Genomic DNA, 17753 nt, shown 5'->3' with positions numbered 1-17753 from the left:
GCTGCTGGGCACAGCGTCCCTCCGAACCAGGGACCACCCAGGGACGCGGAGCACGCTCTGCACTAGGCTTTAATTCAACCCCAAATCTAAGCAGAATGAAAAAAAAAAATCCCTTCAAAAGGCTCAAGGATGGCTTTCTGACTCAGCCAGCTGCTGCTGCTGCCCTCCTCCTAGATGGAGATCAGCTCCGATCAGCTCCTCAATGCCCACCGGGCCATCGTTTCATTAATTTTATGGGGTTTTTAATGAAGATCAGATCTGGGTTCAGCCAGGCTGAACTGGCTGGATTCCCCCAGCTCCCCGGCCCCAGATTCCCAGCGAGGTGGAAGTGAAAGGCGGGGAGAGGCTGGAACCCTGATGCTCCTCAGGCAGCCCCAGCCAGCTGGAAGCACCCCGGGATCCCTGGGCTCCCCTGCCCTGCTGCTCCCACCCCCGGATTCTCTCCAGCTGCCAGAAGCCCCTGCCAGCCCGGGCTGGGGGTGGTCTCGGTGCCAGGGCTTGGTGACCGAGGAACCCAGGGCAGGGACGTGGCAGCGGCGCCTGTTCTGGGGAGAGATTGGAGGGTGCAGCGCTGGGAATGCACACAGCAAGGCTGCTCCGAGGGAAGGGCACGGTCAGCACATTGCTCCTGGCCACGGGAACCAGCCAGGAGAGGATAAAACAGCTCTCAAAAGGTCCAAGGCACCAGACCCCTCTCCTGGGCCGTGCTCCCTCCTCCCCTGCACGGTGACAGGACCGGGGGGCCGGTGCAGCCAGCCAGGGACAGCCACCCCTCGGGACAGCCCGACGGCAGCACCCCAGAGATCCGATCCCCCGCTCACATCAGCCGAACATCTCCGTCCCAGCCTCCCTCCTCTCCCACTATTCCTGGGACATTAATTTCCACATCATCCTCAGCAGAAGCAGCTTTTTCCTGCTTCCTAAAGATTAATGAGGCTGATAACGACTCTGCCGGTGCTCCAGGACCTGATGTCTTTAGATCCGCCTTGGGAAGTGGATGGCGAAGTGCAAACGAGAGGCTCCCGGCGCACTCAGCAGCCTCGGCACGGGGCTCTTTGTTCACAGTCACTCTTAATTTCCTGCTTTCCATTGTCTCCTGGACAAGTGATGGAAAGAGCGGCAGGAATGGAGATTATTTAATTGCTCTCAAGACTCCAAACAAACCAGAGCAGAGGTTGTCTGCCCCAAACCTCTCCTTTTTGGTCTTCCTCCTCCAGGGAGAGGCCGTGGCAGGAGCCACCTGTATTGCACAAGTCCCCAGAGACCCCAAATATTTTGGCATCACCTTCAGACCACTTCCAGAGGGGAGGACCAGCAAGGACCTGCCTTGGCTTGCCTTCGGAGGCAAGGTGCAAACTCCTGGGGCCAAGGCATTCCCAGCGTTCCAGGGAGACTTTGGGACTCTCAGACACCTCTTGGGTCACCCTCCATTGGGGTCACAGCGTGGCCATCACGCTGCTGTCACCTCCCTGTCCATCTCCTGGTGGCCCTGGACCAGGAGCCCATGGCTGGAACCAAAATGTTTTTGGGCAGCGGAGTGGCAGGGCTGGAGGCAGGGTGGGCACGGCAGGAGAGGGAACACAGGCGGGGTGGGCAGCACGGGCAGAGCAGGACGGGCAGTGCGGGGAAGGTGGGCACGGCAGGATGGGCAGCGCAGGGCGCTGCGGGCTGTCCCCGCCCCGGCCCCGCAGAGCCGCCCCGCGCGGGGCGGGGCGCAGCCGGTGCGCTGGTCCAGCGGCGGAGCCGCGCCGGGAGCGGGTGCGCGGAGCGGTGCGGAGCCGAGCGGTGCGGAGCCGAGCGGTGCGGAGCCGAGCGGGGCACGGGCGCTGCCGGCGCCTCCCCGGTGCCCGCCGGGCCGGGCCGGGCCGGGCGGCGGCGGGAGCAGGTGAGCGGCGGGGCAGCACCGCCCGGTGCCCTCTGCAGCGGAGGGACGGGGCCGGGGGTGGGGCGCTCCCCGCCGCGAGTTCGTCTCCCACCGGAGCCGCCCGGGCTCGGGGTGCCGGTGCTCGGAGGGAAGGGGCTGCACCCGCCGAACGGCCGGGAGAGGAGGAGGTTTTCCCCCGGCGCTCGGTGCTCCCGGGCCATCAGTAGCACCCACCGGGATGCACCGGTTGGATTTGTGGAGTCGTAAAGGCTCCGGGATTGCCAGAGCCAGGAGGAGCTGCGGCGTGGCCGGGCAGGCTGCTCCGGGAGGGGACATGGGGAGGTGGGGAGGTGGGGAGGTGGGGTGGGGACCCCCCCTCCAGAGAGCCTCTCTCCCGCTGAGCTTGGCAGCAGGATGGACAGATCCTCCCCAGGAATCCCTTCATTTCTATTTACTCCCTGATTTCTAGAATCTTCTCCTCTCTCCCCAGAGCCAGGGAAGATGACATCTCGGCTCCTCTGAGCCAGCAGTGCCCAGGGAGCGGCAGAGCCATGGAGCTGGAGTACGAGCTGCCCAATGCCACCGCCTTCTGGTTCTCCCCAGCATCCCCCTTCGACAACTTCTCCCTGGAGGCGCCCACCAACACCTCCCAGAACGCCACGGGCCAGCACTTCGACCTGACCAGCAACGCCATCCTCACCTTCATCTACTTCGTGGTCTGCATCATCGGGCTGTGCGGCAACACGCTGGTCATCTACGTCATCCTCCGCTATGCCAAGATGAAAACCATCACCAACATCTACATCCTCAACCTGGCCATCGCAGACGAGCTCTTCATGCTCGGGCTGCCCTTCCTGGCCATGCAGGTGGCCCTGGTGCACTGGCCCTTCGGCAAAGCCCTCTGCAGGATTGTCATGACGGTGGATGGCATCAACCAGTTCACCAGTATCTTCTGCCTGACGGTTATGAGCGTTGACCGGTACCTGGCTGTCGTCCATCCCATCAAATCTGCCAAGTGGAGGCGGCCCAGGACAGCCAAAATGATCAACGTGGCCGTTTGGGGCGTCTCCCTGCTGGTGATCATGCCCATCATGATTTATGCAGGGGTGCAGCACAACCACGGCAGGAGTAGCTGCACCATCATCTGGCCGGGAGAGTCGGGTGCCTGGTACACGGGATTCATCATCTACGCCTTCATCCTGGGCTTCCTGGTGCCTCTCACCATAATCTGCCTTTGCTATCTGTTCATCATCATCAAAGTCAAGTCCTCGGGCATCAGGGTGGGCTCCTCCAAGAGGAAAAAGTCCGAGAAGAAAGTCACCAGGATGGTGTCCATCGTGGTCGCTGTCTTCATCTTCTGCTGGCTCCCCTTCTACATCTTCAACGTCTCCTCCGTGTCCGTCATGATCGTGCCCACGCCCGTCCTCAAGGGCATGTTCGACTTCGTGGTGGTCCTCAGCTATGCCAACAGCTGTGCCAACCCCATCCTCTACGCCTTCCTGTCTGACAACTTCAAGAAGAGCTTTCAGAACGTGCTGTGCCTGGTGAAGGTCAGTGGCATGGACGAGGCCGACCGCAGCGACAGCAAGCAGGACAAATCCCGGCTCAACGAGACCACGGAAACCCAGAGGACCCTGCTCAATGGTGACCTGCAGACGAGCATCTGAGGGGACAGCGGGGCTCGTCCCTCCTGCGCTCTCCTCTCCCCGCTGGCTCCCGGCTGCAGCAGAGGGGCGGCACCACGGTGTCGGGGCAGGAATGCCACCTGAGGGGACGGCTGTGAGCACCCGATGGGCGCGGGGGTTCTCTGCTGGGCTCCTCTCTGCTGGGTTGGCTTTCGAGCGCTGGGAAGGAGATGCATCGGGAGGAGCTGCCTCGGCAGGAAAACAAAGACAACTCACGGCGACGCGGCGCATTTCGACACCAAAGTGCCACCGCGGGCACAGGTACGGCCGGGGCGGCTCTGCTGGGTGCCCCGTGCCACCCTCGGGGCCGGCTGCCTTTGGGGCTCTGCCCCACGACGGGTGGGTGCACCTGGACACACAGGGGGACCTCAGGAGGAGCCGAGGGCACGGGTGTGTGACAACGCGGGGACGCACCGAGCTGCGGGGAGCTCCGGGCGAGTCTCTCTCCCAGGACACCAGGATGTTCGGGATTGCGTTTTCCCTGGGTTGTTCGTTACTCCAGCGCCTGCCCTGCAGCCTCCCCGTGCTGTGTGACTGCAGCAGCCGCCCTGCCCGGAGGGGACACGCCACGACCGAGGTGACCTCCCCACGGGAAGCAGCTCTGCCCCTGCAGCAGCCCCTCTGATCCCACCCCGCCTCCTCCAGCCCTGCCATGTCCCGCTGCCGGAGAGCCCTTTCCCGGCCCCTGCCGTGGCGTCACCTGCCCGCAGATTTTCTCCTCGGATGGAGAATTTCCCCCTTCTCCCTCCCCAGTAGCCGCTGCCCCTCCCACCGCCCGCATCTGCCGGCGGCCGGTCCCACGCTGCGCCGGCAGCCGCGATCGCTGCTCGAGCACCCGCGGCACGGGCGCCCGGCTCCGCTCCCTGCTGGGAAATCCTTGGAAGTATTTAAGCAGCGGGGACGCATTGGAGAAGCCTGGCACGGGCACCTCCCACTGCACCCGGCTGAGATCGGGGATTGTCCGGCCGCGGCTCCGAGGATCTCTGGGGTGGCACCTCCCTGCTCCTTCCAGGCAAGTCACGCTGGAGGCAGGGCTGACGGAGAGGATGGGGACGGGAAGGGGGGTGCTGGGGACTGGGTCTCCACCCTCGTCCGAGCCGAGGGCACCGGGCAGAGCAGACCACAGGGCTCCCAGCAGCTGGGGATGAAGAGCAGGGCAGCACGGATCCATCCCCCTGGGTCCTGCACAGCGTGAGGGGTGGCGGGGCTGGCCCCACATCCGCCGTATTTGGCTTCTCAAGATTGTCCTGGAGCGCTCGGCCCTGTTCCTGTCCCTGTTCCTGTCCCTGTCTCTGTCCCTGCCTGCCCTCCCAGCTCAGCACAGACCGCGGCTCTGGAGCCCTGACCCCCCAGCAAAGCCCCTCCTTGGCCAGCGCAGCGGGAGCTCGAGGAAAGCCCAGGGGAGAGGGAGAAGTGCCGGCTTCCTGCCGGAGCACCCGGAGCAGCTGCCGTGCCAGAGGCCGGATCTGTTCACAGGCTCCTGCTGCAGACCCGAGCCGTGGGAACGTGGGGGGTTCGGTGGGGGAAACAGCCGGGGCTCGGACACCCTCCCCTTTCCCAGCCCAGCCTGGTGTCCCCATCACCAGCAGACACGGAGCCGTCACCTGGCACTACAAACAGTGAGGGAGGTGAGGCTGAGCATTGCCCACGAGGTGCCACCCACTTTGGGGTCCCACTTGCTCAGCCACACACCCCCAGGCGATGCTCCAGCCCAGAGCACCAGCCCTGGCAGAAGTTTTCCCATGGCTCTGCCCAGCTCCTGCAGCAAATCCCGGCCTGGGGCATCCCATCCTGCTGTGCCACCCCTGCCAGCCCCCAAACAGGGCTCAGTGCCAGGCTGGGTACCTGCTCCTGGCTGTGCAGGGCACGGCTCAGGCATTTTCTGCAAGACAAAGCAGAGCACTGTCAGCAATTGTTTGCTTTTAACTCTTTCCTGCTCCTCCGAGGAACAGCGACAGCGTTCAGGTGCTCGCTGGGCACCGGGCACAGCCTGGCTGTGGCGTGGGGAGTGAGGCTGACCCCGGGCTCCGGGGCAGAGCGGTTCCCTGCTGCCGCTGCAGGAATTGAAGCACCGGCAGCAGGTCACGGCTCGGGGAAGCGCTGCTGGGGAGGGCTGGGAGCAGTGCCGGGATGAGGCTCCGTGTCACAGCCGCAGTGATGCGTCAGTGCAGCCGTGGGCACTCCGTGGAGGAGGTGTCTGCGTGGAAAGCGGGCGTGGAATGGGGACGGGGGTGTGTGGAGCCCCCAGCACTCACCTGCAGCCAGGCCAAACCCGGATTTGCCGGTGTCTGACTCCATCCCAGCCGTGTCCGTGCAAGCCCGGCCACCAAAATCCCGATGGATGGAGGGGGGGACACCTGTTCCCAGCTGCACCCCCACAGGAGTCCCCATCAGGAGCCTCCAGCTGGGATCACCCCCTCTCTGCGCTGGTTTGATATGGAAATATGGAAATCCTGGGAATTCCTAGGCCTGGGAAGGACCCGTGCCCCGGTCAGCTTTGTCCTGGCAACCCCCCAGGCAGTGACACTTCTGGCTGCTCGGGGCTGGGATCTGAAATGTGTCCCCCCCGTCACACCCAGGGGCTCTGCTGGGATGGGGATAACGGGGCTGCAGGTGAGCAATGAGGGGCGTGGGGCGCTGCCACCAACATCCCAAAGGCCACCAAGGCGGGATGCAACAGGGCAGGGGCACGAGGTGGCTCCTGGGGGCTGCCAGAGCTCTCCGTGGCCACCTTCCCACAGCTCACTGAGGAAAAAGGGCAGGAAAGTGAAATGTGCTGCCTTGGAGTGCCGGGAGGGAGCTGCAGCCACGGCCCAGTGCTGGCTGTAAAAGCAGCAAAACAAAACCTTCTGCTGTTCATTGCTGACTAATAAACATCAGCACCGCTGCTGCTGCTGCCAGTAACGAAGTTTTCCCTCCCAGCCACTTGATTTTAGTGGGAACTTGACCTCAGATTGGATCTGCTCTGCAAAGCCTCGCAGGGCTGCTGGCAGTGGGATGAGGAATCTCTGCCGGTGACTGCGGAGCCAAGAGACTGAGCCTGCGAGCGCTTCACGCACAGACTGGCCCTGGGCAGGAGAGGTGAGTGACAGCTCCCGCCTGGAGCAGCAGGAACGGCGTTATCCCACATCTGAGGTGATGGGAAGCACGGATCGGGGTGTGCCAAAGACTCCCCTGCTGCCTCACCTGGGGCTGTCCCCTGGGGGCTGGGTCACTTCTGCACAAGCCTCCCAGTCCCACCGTGGCCTCCCCAAAGCCTGTGGGAACCAATTCCCCTTTTCCTCCTCACCACTGGTTCCCCCAGTGAGGCTGAGGGGCGGCTCCACAGCTCCCCGATCCCGATCCCACAGGATCGACCTGCATGGAGAAATCCCTGCTGTGCCCTTCCTCAGCCCTCGTGTGTGGAGCCGGGGCTGTGGCTGGGCTGGGCATCCACCCGTATCCCCCTCGCACCCAGCCTGGCTCTGGGAGCTGTGGTGGCCAGTGCCCCCCGGTGCTCCAGAGTCAAATCCTGCTGAGATGGGCCAGAGAGGCTGGGGCTGGACCTGGAGCCTTCCCGGTGCATCTCTGCAGCTCCTCGTGTTGGCTCCAGCGCTGCCTTGGACTGAAATAATCTCCTGAACTGTGCTGCTGTGTCTCCGGAGGGCTTCCCAACCCTGCCACAATGGGAAGAGCCTCGTCTTTGTTGGAGACTCCACCGAGAGGTCCCTTCCCTCCCAGACCTGCCCAGGGTCCCCCTCCAGCTCCATCCCAGGCAGGGAGAGCTCCCAGGTTCGGATCCAGCCTTGGGAATGAGCCGTTTCCAAACCGCTCAGGGAGAGTCTTCATCCCCTCCCTGCGGCTGCTCCAAGGGGAAATCTCCAGCGAGGCACAAGCAAAGGACACAGCAGATCCCAAACCTGCCTTCCCGCTGCCAGCCTGGAATGGGACCTGCTGCTTTCCAGCCCCAGGACACCTCTGCCCTGCCCTGCCAGCCTCTGACGCCCAGCCTGGCACCTCTGTGAAGGATTTCAGCTCCACTCCCTGCTTGCTGCAAGACCTGGACTGTGAAAAGCCAGGACAGGAGAGCCAGACTGGGGGCATCCTGCCTCCAGCTGTTTCCTGACCAGGACACACTGAGGGATGCAAAGCCTGGCCACTCCATCCATGCATCCATCCATGCATCCATCCATGCATCCATCCATGCATCCCACCCCACGCTGTGTCTGGGAGGAGGGACTGGATGGCTGGTTGTAAATATATGTAAATTGTATATACTGGATGTGCCCAGGGGCGTTTCTGATAACCGGCACAGCCCCATGGGGGGCCTTGGCTCCCTCTCACCCTCCCCGTGTGCCAGGGGATTGGTGGCACCGTGCAGAGCTGGGAGGGACCACGGAGGCTGCTGCCACTCTGCCAGGTGACTTCTGCAGGACCAGGGAGCTGAGGTTTAGTCTCTCTGTTCCCTGCAGAGATCCAGGGCCCCCCAGCAGCGCCGTCCATCCCCCCGTGTCCGTAGCTGTGCTCTGTCAGTGCCCGTGGATCCGTTGTGACCAGGACATGCCGAGAGCGTGTCCCTGCTCCCAGACCTGTTTTCCTCCCCAGCAATCGTTCCTCGGTGTCCTGGTGTGGGACTGAGCCTTCCCGCAGCGAAGGCTCCTGACTGCCGCGGTCTGTGCCACGGGGAGGGGGCTGTGGATGGTGCGGGAGGGAAATAAAAGAGTTTTCCTACAGTTTCTGGTTGTTTGTGTGTGTTGGAGCTGGGGGGGAGCAGCAGGATATGACCCAGGTTTGGACACCTCCCTGGGAGAGCATCCCAGAATTGTTCAGGTTGGAAAAGCCCTCAAAGATCACCGAGTCCAACCATCCCCCTTGGCACTGCCAAGGCCACCACTGACCATGTCCCCAAGTGCCACATCCACACGGCTTTAAATCCCTGCAGGGATGAGGACTCTGCCACTGCCCTGGGCACTTCCAACGCCTGACAGCCCTTCCCATGAAGAAATTCCTCCTGATGTCCAACCTGAACCTCCCCTGGCACTAACCGAGGCAGTTTCGTATCGTCCTGCCCCTCGTTCCCTCGGAGCAGAGTTATCAACTCCTAGGAACTGGAAGTTTGGCTCTGAGCAGCTGCACAGCCCAGCAACACCAACACTGTCCACGCAAATAAACCAGATCACTCCCAAACACCTGTGATTCTTTTTCTTCCCGTCTCAATTTCCAACACAAACGGGCGCTTATTGGATTTGAGTACAACAACCTCACACCCAAGCCCACACGCGCTGGTTACGCCAGCATCTCCCATGGAGCTGGATCCTGCCTGGCTGCAGATCTGCCTCTCCCTTCGGGCTTGGAAGGGACCTTAAAGCTCAATCCTGTTCCACCGCATCCTGGATGGATTTTGGGGGAATATCCCGGTGGTCAGAGCGGTGCTGTTGGAATGGGAGGATTGGGAAACACCCCCAGCCCTTTCCGAGCCAAGCCCCCCCCAACCCAAAGGGCCTCGAGGATGAGACCTTCCGGAGTGTGTGGAGGGACAGCGGCACCCGCAGGCCGCGGAGCCCGACCCGTTTCCCCGGGAAACGGCAAAGGAAAAAAACCCTACAATTAAATAAATAAACAAACTAAATACAATAAGTAACGCGGCGTTTTCTCCCTCTGGCCTTGTCGCCACGGCAACGCGGCTCTGCCCGGCACAAAGATGGCGGCGCTGTCATGGCAACGGCGCTCGGGTGCGGCTGTGCCCGGCACAAAGATGGCGGCGTTGTCATGGCAACGGCGCTCGGGTGCGGCTGTGCCCGGCACAAAGATGGCGGCGCCGCCCCGCGGAGACGCCCGGAAGCGCCCTCCCCTTCCCGTGGCCAAGATGGCGGCGGCGGCCCCGGCGGCGCGGGCAGGGGCCGGTGCCGGTGCCGGTGTCGGTGCAGGGGTCGGTGTCGGTGTCGGTGCCGTGGCGGCGATGGCGGCGCGCGGCGCCGAGGCCGAGGCGCTGTTCGAGGCCCACACGACGGCCGAGCTGCGGGCGGCGGAGCGGCGGCTGCGCGCCGGCATCGAGCAGAAGCGGGAGGAGCTGCGGCAGATGGTGGGCGAGCGCTACCGCGACCTCATCGAGGCGGCCGACACCATCGCCGAGATGCGGCGGAGCGCCGAGCGCCTGCTGGGCGCCGTGCGGGGGCTGCAGCGCGGCGGCGCGGCCCGGCCCGGCCCCGCCAGCACGGTGAGGGGCGAGGGGCGGCGGGGGGCGGCCACCGAGTGCCCCGTGCCCTCTTTCCCCCTTCGACCCATTCCTTTTCCCCCCACTCCATCTCCCTCCCTGGCCCCTTCTCCCCCCTCTCAGCCCCTCTTTCCCCCCTTTCTCGTCCTCTCGCCCCCTTTCCCACCTTCTTCTTCTCCTCCCCATCCCGTCTTCTCTCCACTCATCCCTTATTCTTCCCCCCTTGCCCCCTCTTTTATGCCCCTCTCTTTTCCCCTCATCCCCTCTTTCTCCTCTGACCCCCGTGTCCCCTCTCCAGGCTCGCCCCCCAGCTCACCAGAGTTTCTACGGGGCGGCGGCGCAGCTGAAGCTGCTGCTGGAGGTTCCCGAGCAGCTCTGGGGGGCGGTGGAGGGGGGCCGGTACCTGCCCGCGGCCCGGCTCCACCTGCTCGGGGCCCACCTGCGCCGGCAGCTCCAGCTGGACACCCCCCGAGCCCGCTCCAGCCCCATCCTCGCCCGGTTCCCCATCCTGCTGCGACAAGTGGCGGCCGCCAGCCACCTCAGGTGTGCCGGGATCGGGGCACGGAAAGGGCTGGGTGAGGAGGGGGTGAGGCCCTGGCACGGGTTACCCAGAGAAGTTGTGGCTGTCCCATCCCCTCAAGTGTCCTCGTGCCCCATCCTGGAAGTTGGATGAGACTTGGAGCAACCTGGTCTAGGGGAAGGGGTTTGGAACTGGGTGATCCTTGAGTTCCCTCCCAACCCAAACCGTTCCCTGATTCACCTCAGACACGGCCCAGGGAAGGCAGGACAGAAATCAGCTGCAGCAAGGTCCTAGGAGGCTCTGCCTGAGGCAGCTGCACCTGGATGGCACAGGAAAGCCACTGGCAGGATCCCCGGGCAGGTGTCAAAGGTGGGAGCACAGTGCTCCAGGAATGCCCCTGGAAAGCTGGCAGGCGGGGAAAGAAGGATGTGAGGGAATATCCCGGGGGCTGCAGCTGACAGGGACCAGGGGGCTCCATCAGGTAACGGGACAGGACTAACAGGGATTTAGGGAGATCCTTTCCAATCCAAACCGTTCCACGAGCTTGGGACGAAAACCATCTCACCAGTCCTGTAACATCCAGATACAAGTGGGACAGTGTGGGGAAAGCAACCCCTTGCCTTGGCAGTCCCCACACAGCCACACCTGAACGCGTGGCTCGGGCGGTGACTCCCGGTTCCCGTGGCAGATCCACCATCCTGCAGGAGAGCAAGGCCCTGCTGCGCTGCCCGACGGGCTCGGACCAGGCGGTGGCCGAAGCCCTGTGTGCCATCATGCTGCTGGAGGACAGCTCCCCACGCCAGGCCCTGGCCGACTTCCTGCTGGCCAGGAAACTGGCCATCCAGCAGCTGCTCAACCAGCCACACCACGGTCAGTGCCACGGGGCCGCTCCTTGGGAAGGTCGGGGTGAGCCTTCCCTTCCTCTCCTCCTGCCCCCAGAGCAGGGATGGGTGACTGCCACAAAAATTAACAGTTCTCAGGGGCTTAGGCCAAGCCCAGCTGTAATGGGGAAGCAGGGGGACACGAGGCTGAGTCCTTTGCCCTCCAGCCCTTACCTGGAAGGGACCACAGGCCTTGGAAGACAGTGCCACTGACCCGTGCTGAAGGGCTGCCTTGGCTCAGAGTCACCTCTCTGCAGGTGCAGGTATCAAAGCTCAGGTGTGTTCCCTGATGGAGCTGCTCACCACCACCCTGTACCAGGCCCACGCTGTCTTCTACACCGTGCCCGAGGGGATGGCCCCGGATCCAGCCCTGCCCTGTGGGTTGCTCTTCTCCACCCTGGAGAGCACCACGGGCCAGAACCCCGCAGGTGAGCCCTGCAGCTGCCCAGGTGTGCAGGCAGGAGGGTGCACCGTGCTGGGCTGATCCCTGACTGTGATTCCAGGGAGAGGAGGGGTGCTGGAGGAGGATTTGAAGCTGAGCAGCTGGTTCAAGTACCTGCCTGAGTCCGTGGTGGAATTCCAGCCCACCCTGCGGACCCTGGCACACCCCATCAGCCAGGAGTACCTCAGAGAGACCCTGCAGCAGTGGATCACCATGTGAGTGGGACAGGGCAATGCCAGCCTGGCATCCCTCTTCTCGGAAGAGGGCATATTCCTCCTCATCCCCTCATCCTCCTCATCCTTCACCCTCAGTTAAGCAGCCAGAGGCAGCACAGCACATCCAGCAGCCGGGCACCCTGTGCCAGGGCCTCACCGCCCTCACCGAGGTGAAACTTTGCCTCCAGGTGCAGCGATGACATCAGGACAGGGGTCAGGACCCTGCTGGTGTACGTGAAGAGCATGAAGGGGCTGGCAGGGATCCGTGACGCCGTGTGGGAGCTGCTGTCCAGCGAGTCCGGCAACCACAACTGGGAGGCCGTGTGCCGTCGCCTGCTGGACAGGCCCGTGTCCCTCTGGGAGGAGCTGCTGCAGCAGCTCTTCCTGGACAGGCTGCAGGTGGGTGCTGTGCTGTGGGGAGCCTTGTGCTGTGCCCCCAGTTGTTGTCTCACCCCGCCCACGCTGCACTGAGGGTGTGTTTAAGTGGCACATTGGAATTGGTTTTTTCCTCCTCGTTGTGTTGCAGACTCTGACCAAAGAAGGCTTCGACTCCATCTCAAGCAGCTCCAAGCAGCTGCTGGCTTTAGCCTTGCAGGAGCTGGAAGTGAAAGCCGGCAGCTGTGCCCTGAGCAAGCAGATCCAGCTGGAACACAACGTGGCGCTGTTCCTGTGGTCGGAGAGCCCCGGGGACCTGCCCGGGGACGCGGCGTGGGTCAGCGTGGGGCAGCGCGGGCCCTTCGCCAGGAGCGGGCTGGCCATGAAGGCACAGGCGCTCACTCCGTGCGTGCAGAGCTTCTGCTCCACGCTGGACTCCAAGCTGAAGGCCAGGCTGGAGGATGTCCTGTCCTACCTCCCCACGGATGACTCTGTCCCCAAGGAGCCCGCGGTGCCGCCGCGCTCTGCCTTCGACCGCTTCGCCGACGCCGGCACCGTGCAGGGGCTGCTCCGTGAGCACTGCGTCGCCTGCGTCCAGCACCTCCTGGGCTGCGTCCGGGAGCAGCTCCAGAGTGCCCAGAGCCAGCTGGGCTCCCCTGGGGATGCCAGGCTCAACGCCGTGCTCTTCATGGCGAGGCTGTGCCAGGCCCTGCCCGAGCTGTGCCCGCACCTGCAGCGCTGTGTCCTGGGCCAGGCAGGCGGCGCAGAGTTGGCACCCAAGGAACCGCGCTCTGCCAAGAAGCTGGGCAAGGGCAAAGCCCAGGAAGTGTCCCCCGAGCTGGCCAAGTGGCAGGGGGTGAAGGCAGAGCTCCTGCAGCAGAGCCTGTTGGCTTATCAGCTCTGGAGCTCAGCTGTCACCAAAGTAAGGAGCTGTTTCCCTCCTCAGAGATGCTTTTTGGGGAGGGGTTCCCTCGCTGGGGTCAGCGCTGGCTGCCAAGAGCTCCCTGGGGGCGGCTCCAGGGGAATGGTCTCCATAGGATTTGCTTTGGGAGGTGCAGGGATGCAGCAGGTCACAGGCAGGGTGGGCTGGCTGGCCTTGCTCCTGTTAGAGCTGTCCTGTGATCGGGGCTTTCATTTTCCTGCTCCAGGGTCTGGTTCAGGGCTTCACCCACACGCTGCTGCTTGACACAGCTGGGTCTGTCCTGGCCACGGCCACCAACTGGGATGAGATTGAAATCCAGGAGGAAACCGAGTCTGGGAGCAGCGTGACGTCAAAGATCCGGCTGCCTGTGCAGGTATGAGGAACAGCCTGTGGGAGGAGCCCAGCACCGTGTGCCAGAACCACTTGCTGAACTGCTGGGGAGGTTGTTTGGTGTCACGAGCAGAGGACCAGACACTCTCTGGTGCTCTTTGAGACACTCACCTCGTGAGGACAAAGGTCAGAGGAAGGAAATAGGTCATTGTCACTGTTTATGAGTAAGGTTGGCCCAGATCCTGTACAACTGAGCCAGGGGAGGACTTAGGCCTGATTTAAACACAGAGGTCCCAGGAGAGAGATTTCATGGAAGTTGGATGCACTGAAGGACAGGGCTGCAGTGGTGGGACTGTGGAATCCTCAGGGAACTGAGGCGTGTGGCTTCCCAAGGGTGTGGTGGTGGCACAGGAAGGACCTCACAGGGACAGAGCAGGTGGCAGTGGCGAGGACGGGGAGGAGGGTCAGGCCTGGAGTGAGTTCTGTATTTGCACAGCACGGGAGGGGCTGGATGGGGAAATGTAGTGCCAGAGAATTCTATCTGGAATCTGAGGATGTGAGGGAAAAAGCAGCTGGAGGGGAACCCGGGAGGCCCAGGAGATGAGGGAGGGAGTAACAGCCCCAGGGGGTGGGTGGGCAGAATAGGGTCTGGGCTGACAGAAGAGGCACAAGCAATTCTCTTCTCACTGCACTGTGTCTGATAAAGTCTTTTGGGGACTTAGGGAGCTGCTGTAACCCAAAATCTGGGGTGTCAGTAAATCAGACCCTGTGAGATGCCCGAGCCAAGCTGTGGGGCAGAGCTTTGTGGCTGCTGAGGAGGTGGGACACCCCCACCACCCATCTGAAGGCATGTGGAAGGGAATGGAGCTTACAGACCACGTGCAAATAAACCCTGTTCTCCCCAGCCCTCGTGGCACGTGCAGTGCCTCCTGTTCAGCCTGTGCCAGGAGGTGAACAGGGTCGGTGGTCACACCCTGCCCAAGGTCACCCTGCAGGAGCTGCTGAGGAGCTGCCTGGCAGAGGTGCTCGCTGCCTATGAGAAGCTGGTGGAGCAGAAGCAGGAGAAGGTACCAGGGTGTGGGATGGGAGCGGGGCTGGGAAGGCAGGGACACAGCCAGCTCCTGGAACAGAAAATGCCTGTCCATGACAGCTGGAAAGGGGACACCCGTACACTCACCCTGCCTCCCCCAAAACTGAGGTAGAAGGGGAGCAGACACCAGATTTCACACTCTGGTTGTGCCTTGGGGTTGGTGTTCTCAAGCATTCTGCCTTGGGCAGCCTCCCCTGTGCCAGGGAGGAGCCCCATTCCTGCCTGTCCTGTTTGCAGAGGCCAGACAGCTTCCCCCTGACCCAGAGCAGGGCTCTGCAGTTACTCTACGACCTGAGGTACCTCAGCATCATCCTGACAGCCAAGAGTGAGGACACAAAACCCAGCAGGATCAAGCAGGACTCTGGGTATGGTGCATTCTGGGGCTCACATCCTTCAGCAGTGCTTGGGGGGGCCCTAAAACAGTGCAAGAACACTGAGCTCATCCTCAAAACAGAGGAGGGCTGGGATTCTGTGGCCAAGGGCTGAGGCAGTGGGCACCCCCCTCCTCGTGTCCATGGGGATACCCTCAGAGGATGCCCCAGAGCGGGCAGTTAAGCTTCCAGCCAAGAGTTAAAGCTTGTGTAAGCTCCAGCCTTGCGCACTGAGGCGTCTCTCCGGGGGTACCACCGGGAGCAGGTTCCTGCTGCTGGGGTTGTGTAAGAGCTGGGAACCCTTGGGTCAGCTGCCGTTCTGCTGAGTAATTCCTGTTCTGCCCAGTCACCCCAGACAGGAAATCCCTGGCTGCTTCAGAGCTGGCATCACCAGGCTGTCAGCCCTGACAGGAGCCCTCTGCTCTGCTTGCAGGATTGAGAAGGTCATTGACTTCCTGGAGGGACACATCGATCCCTTCGACCTGGATGTCTTCACGCCACACCTGAACGGGAACCTGAACCGCCTGGTGCAGAGAACCTCGGTAGGGAGCAGGGCGGGAGCAGGGCTGCAGAATGCCCTCAGCAGGGCTGCAGAATGCCCTGAGCAGGGCTGCAGAATGCCCTGAGCAGGGCAGCTGGGGTGGCTCTGAACTGCGTCATGCTCAAGATAAACACTGGCACTTCCGCGGCAAGGGGGAGAGCGTTCGGTGCCAGCTGAAGATAAGAGGAGCTGGCTGAGCCAGCTGTGTGTGGGGCTGGCTGAACTTTATCTAACAGGATTCACTGGAGCCTGTGCAACACTAATTGAGTTAAGTAGTGCTGAAACAGGTCTGGGACTCAGCTGTGGGAATAATTAAACACAAGACTTAAGAAGGGAAAGGGAGATGCTTCATGTTCAAACTCAGTGCTGATGGTGTGCCCGGGGACTCACCACGTACTGCGGGGTCAGCTCTGCAGGAACCCCAAATCCAAGCAGCTCCTGGTGCCTTCCAGCTTCTCTTCCCCAAATCTAAGAGGCTCCTTGTGCCTTCCAGGTTCTCTTTGGCCTGCTGACTGGGACAGAGAACCAGTACACGAGCAGGGGCAGCGCGCTGAGCTCGCAGGAGCTCCACAACATCCTGCCCTTAGCGTCCAGCCAGATCAGGTGAGGCACCCGGCTCTTGCAGGCATTCTCCTGCCTCTGGGAAGCTGCTCTGGAATCGCTGCTTCCCACATTTCTTTCTTCCATCTCTTAAGGTTTGGACTTCTGCCACTGAGCATGTCAAGCTCCCGGAAGAGCAAGTCCACTGCCAGGAGCACAGAAAGAGTCCAGGTTGGTGTTTGAACTGAGCTGTAAAAATAGGAATATTTTCCCGATATTCGTTGTCCCCCCAACACTCAAGCTTGTGGGGAAAGAAGAAAGTAGCCAAGCATTATTTCACCTGATTTTTATTTTCAGTAAAATGAATCATTATGGCAGCACAGCAGGAGATGGGTTGGATTTCTCCAGGATCCTCCAAACCCGCCCCCCCCTTTGCCCCTGTGGTTTTGGGGTCACTGCTCTGTGGCAGAGCAGGCAACACCCACCCTGCAGAGGCTGTGGGGATTTACACGGATGAGGGCAATGCATCAAAGACAACTCATTAAATAGGGCTGCAAGAAAGACCGAAGGACAAGAGCTAATGATTTAACTTCTTTCCAGTGGGATGCTGCCCTGTAACCCCCGAGGAGGCCTGGCCAGGTACCCCAGCTGTGTGAGGAGTGTCCTGCTGCTCCCCTGCTGCTGAGCTGTAGCAGCCAATCTTTCTGTTGCTCCATCTCGCCCAGTTTAAAACATCTGCTTAGATGGAGCTCTGTGTGCTGGGTGAGAGCCAAGGAATACCTCACTGCGTGGGAAGTAGCAATTAATGTTTCCTTTGGTTATTACCAGCCCAATCCGTCTGTGGTGGTCTTGGCAAGTGGGACAAGTTGCTGAGTCTTGACAAGAGCCAAGAGAAGAGTTAAAGGCCTGGTTTTGCCAGTGTCATTTGAGATGATGTTCAATTTGCAACTCTCCTTCTCCATTACTCAGAACTATTAAGAATCAGACCCAGCAGAAGGGGTGTTTAAAAGCCCAGAACCTCCCAATGAAGGTATTCCTTACCTCTCACAGCTCAGCTGGAGTAGAGCATAGAAGTGTGCAGCGATGTCTGGCTCGTTCTGTCACTCCCCTCAGCTGCTGTGCTGTGCTCAGCACACCTGTGTCCTGTGCTAGCCACACTTCCCAGGATCCCTGACAGATGCTTGCGCCTTCTTCAATGCTAAAACCCTTCTGGGAGAGGTGAAAATCTGCAGTTCTCCAAGAACAGCTCCTGCAAGGGCACCAGCTGTGCTTTTACCACGCTGTGATCCCTTGCTCTGAGAGCAACAGCCCCTGCCCTGCTGCCCAGAGGGTTCTGCAGGGCGTTCAGGGGTTTCATGAGCAGTGAGTGACATCTGCCAAGCGCCCGTTGCTGACAGCAGAGGTGCTGTGCCGTGGCCCCGTGTGTGTCTGTCACTAACGCCAGCAGTGACACCGCTCCGGCTGCGGCTCCGGCTGCCTGGGGACAGCGGCTGTGCCGTGGTTCCACCTTGCAGCTCCTGTTGATGAGGGTATGGAGGGAGCCACGGGGGTGCTGTGATAGTCAGAGTCACTTTTGTCTTTCCAAAGGGCCAGGCTGCAGCTCCCGTGCTGCCCAGAGAGGACGAGGCGGCGCGCCCGGGCTCCCTGTTCCGGCAGCTCCTCACCGAGGACGAGGACACGGTGGCACCGTCCCTCTTCAAGCTGGGCTGGCTCTCGGGCATGACCAAGTGAGGCAGCAACCAATAAAACTGCTATGGGTGTTTGTCTTCACTGAGATCTCTCTG

The 17753-nt window shown here is 61.8% G+C and overlaps 3 protein-coding genes across 7 annotated transcripts in view; 2 read left to right on the top strand and 1 right to left on the bottom strand.

Annotated features, from left to right (window-relative positions):
• Positions 1-10077, bottom strand: part of SLC39A11 (solute carrier family 39 member 11) — an 83405-nt gene extending 73328 nt beyond the window's left edge. Inside the window, exon 1 of the mRNA XM_069032586.1 lies at positions 10059-10077. The gene's annotated coding sequence lies outside the window, so the exon portion shown is untranslated. The remainder of the gene's footprint in view (positions 1-10058) is intronic.
• On the top strand, positions 1820-8251 carry SSTR2 (somatostatin receptor 2). 2 transcript variants are annotated; one of them, XR_011155795.1, is made up of 3 exons: positions 1820-1885; positions 2355-6630; positions 7123-8251. XR_011155795.1 is itself a non-coding variant. In XM_069032767.1 (2 exons), the coding sequence occupies exon 2, from the start codon at positions 2416-2418 to the stop codon at positions 3529-3531; it is 1116 nt and encodes a 371-aa protein (XP_068888868.1). In that variant the 5' UTR covers positions 1820-1885; positions 2355-2415; the 3' UTR covers positions 3532-8251. The 2 variants fall into 2 exon arrangements, 1 of the variants encoding a protein (XP_068888868.1); XM_069032767.1 differs by having other exon boundaries at positions 2355-8251.
• On the top strand, positions 9338-17739 carry COG1 (component of oligomeric golgi complex 1). Of its 4 annotated transcripts, XM_069032578.1 has the most exons (15): positions 9386-9745; positions 10041-10285; positions 10951-11132; positions 11401-11571; positions 11647-11800; positions 11989-12199; positions 12327-13097; positions 13324-13470; positions 14333-14494; positions 14755-14882; positions 15322-15430; positions 15923-16032; positions 16125-16200; positions 16570-16608; positions 17557-17739. In XM_069032578.1, the coding sequence occupies exons 1-14, from the start codon at positions 9395-9397 to the stop codon at positions 16585-16587; spliced, it is 2835 nt and encodes a 944-aa protein (XP_068888679.1). In that variant the 5' UTR covers positions 9386-9394; the 3' UTR covers positions 16588-16608; positions 17557-17739. The 4 variants fall into 4 exon arrangements, with proteins under 4 accessions (XP_068888676.1, XP_068888679.1, XP_068888677.1 ...); XM_069032575.1 differs by lacking the exon at positions 16570-16608 and having other exon boundaries at positions 9338-9745; XM_069032576.1 differs by lacking the exon at positions 16570-16608 and having other exon boundaries at positions 11407-11571.
• The last annotated feature ends 14 nt before the right edge of the window (positions 17740-17753 follow it).

The sequence above is a fragment of the Aphelocoma coerulescens genome, chromosome 18, assembly GCF_041296385.1.
Source record: "Aphelocoma coerulescens isolate FSJ_1873_10779 chromosome 18, UR_Acoe_1.0, whole genome shotgun sequence".
Lineage (NCBI taxonomy): Eukaryota > Metazoa > Chordata > Aves > Passeriformes > Corvidae > Aphelocoma > Aphelocoma coerulescens.
The sequence above is the reverse complement of the archived record's forward strand: the minus strand, read 5'-3'. Positions and strand labels throughout refer to the sequence as shown.

Excerpts from the sequence above, each read along its gene's own strand:
- COG1 (XM_069032575.1), top strand. The coding sequence starts at position 9,338 with ATGGCGGCGCCGCCCCGCGGAGACGCCCGGAAGCGCCCTCCCCTTCCC. Across the intron at positions 9,746-10,040 it reads GGCCCGGCCCCGCCAGCACG|GCTCGCCCCCCAGCTCACCA; the intron begins GTGAGGGGCGAG and ends TCCCCTCTCCAG. Across the intron at positions 11,572-11,646 it reads CACGGGCCAGAACCCCGCAG|GGAGAGGAGGGGTGCTGGAG; the intron begins GTGAGCCCTGCA and ends CTGTGATTCCAG.
- SSTR2 (XM_069032767.1), top strand. The coding sequence starts at position 2,416 with ATGGAGCTGGAGTACGAGCTGCCCAATGCCACCGCCTTCTGGTTCTCC.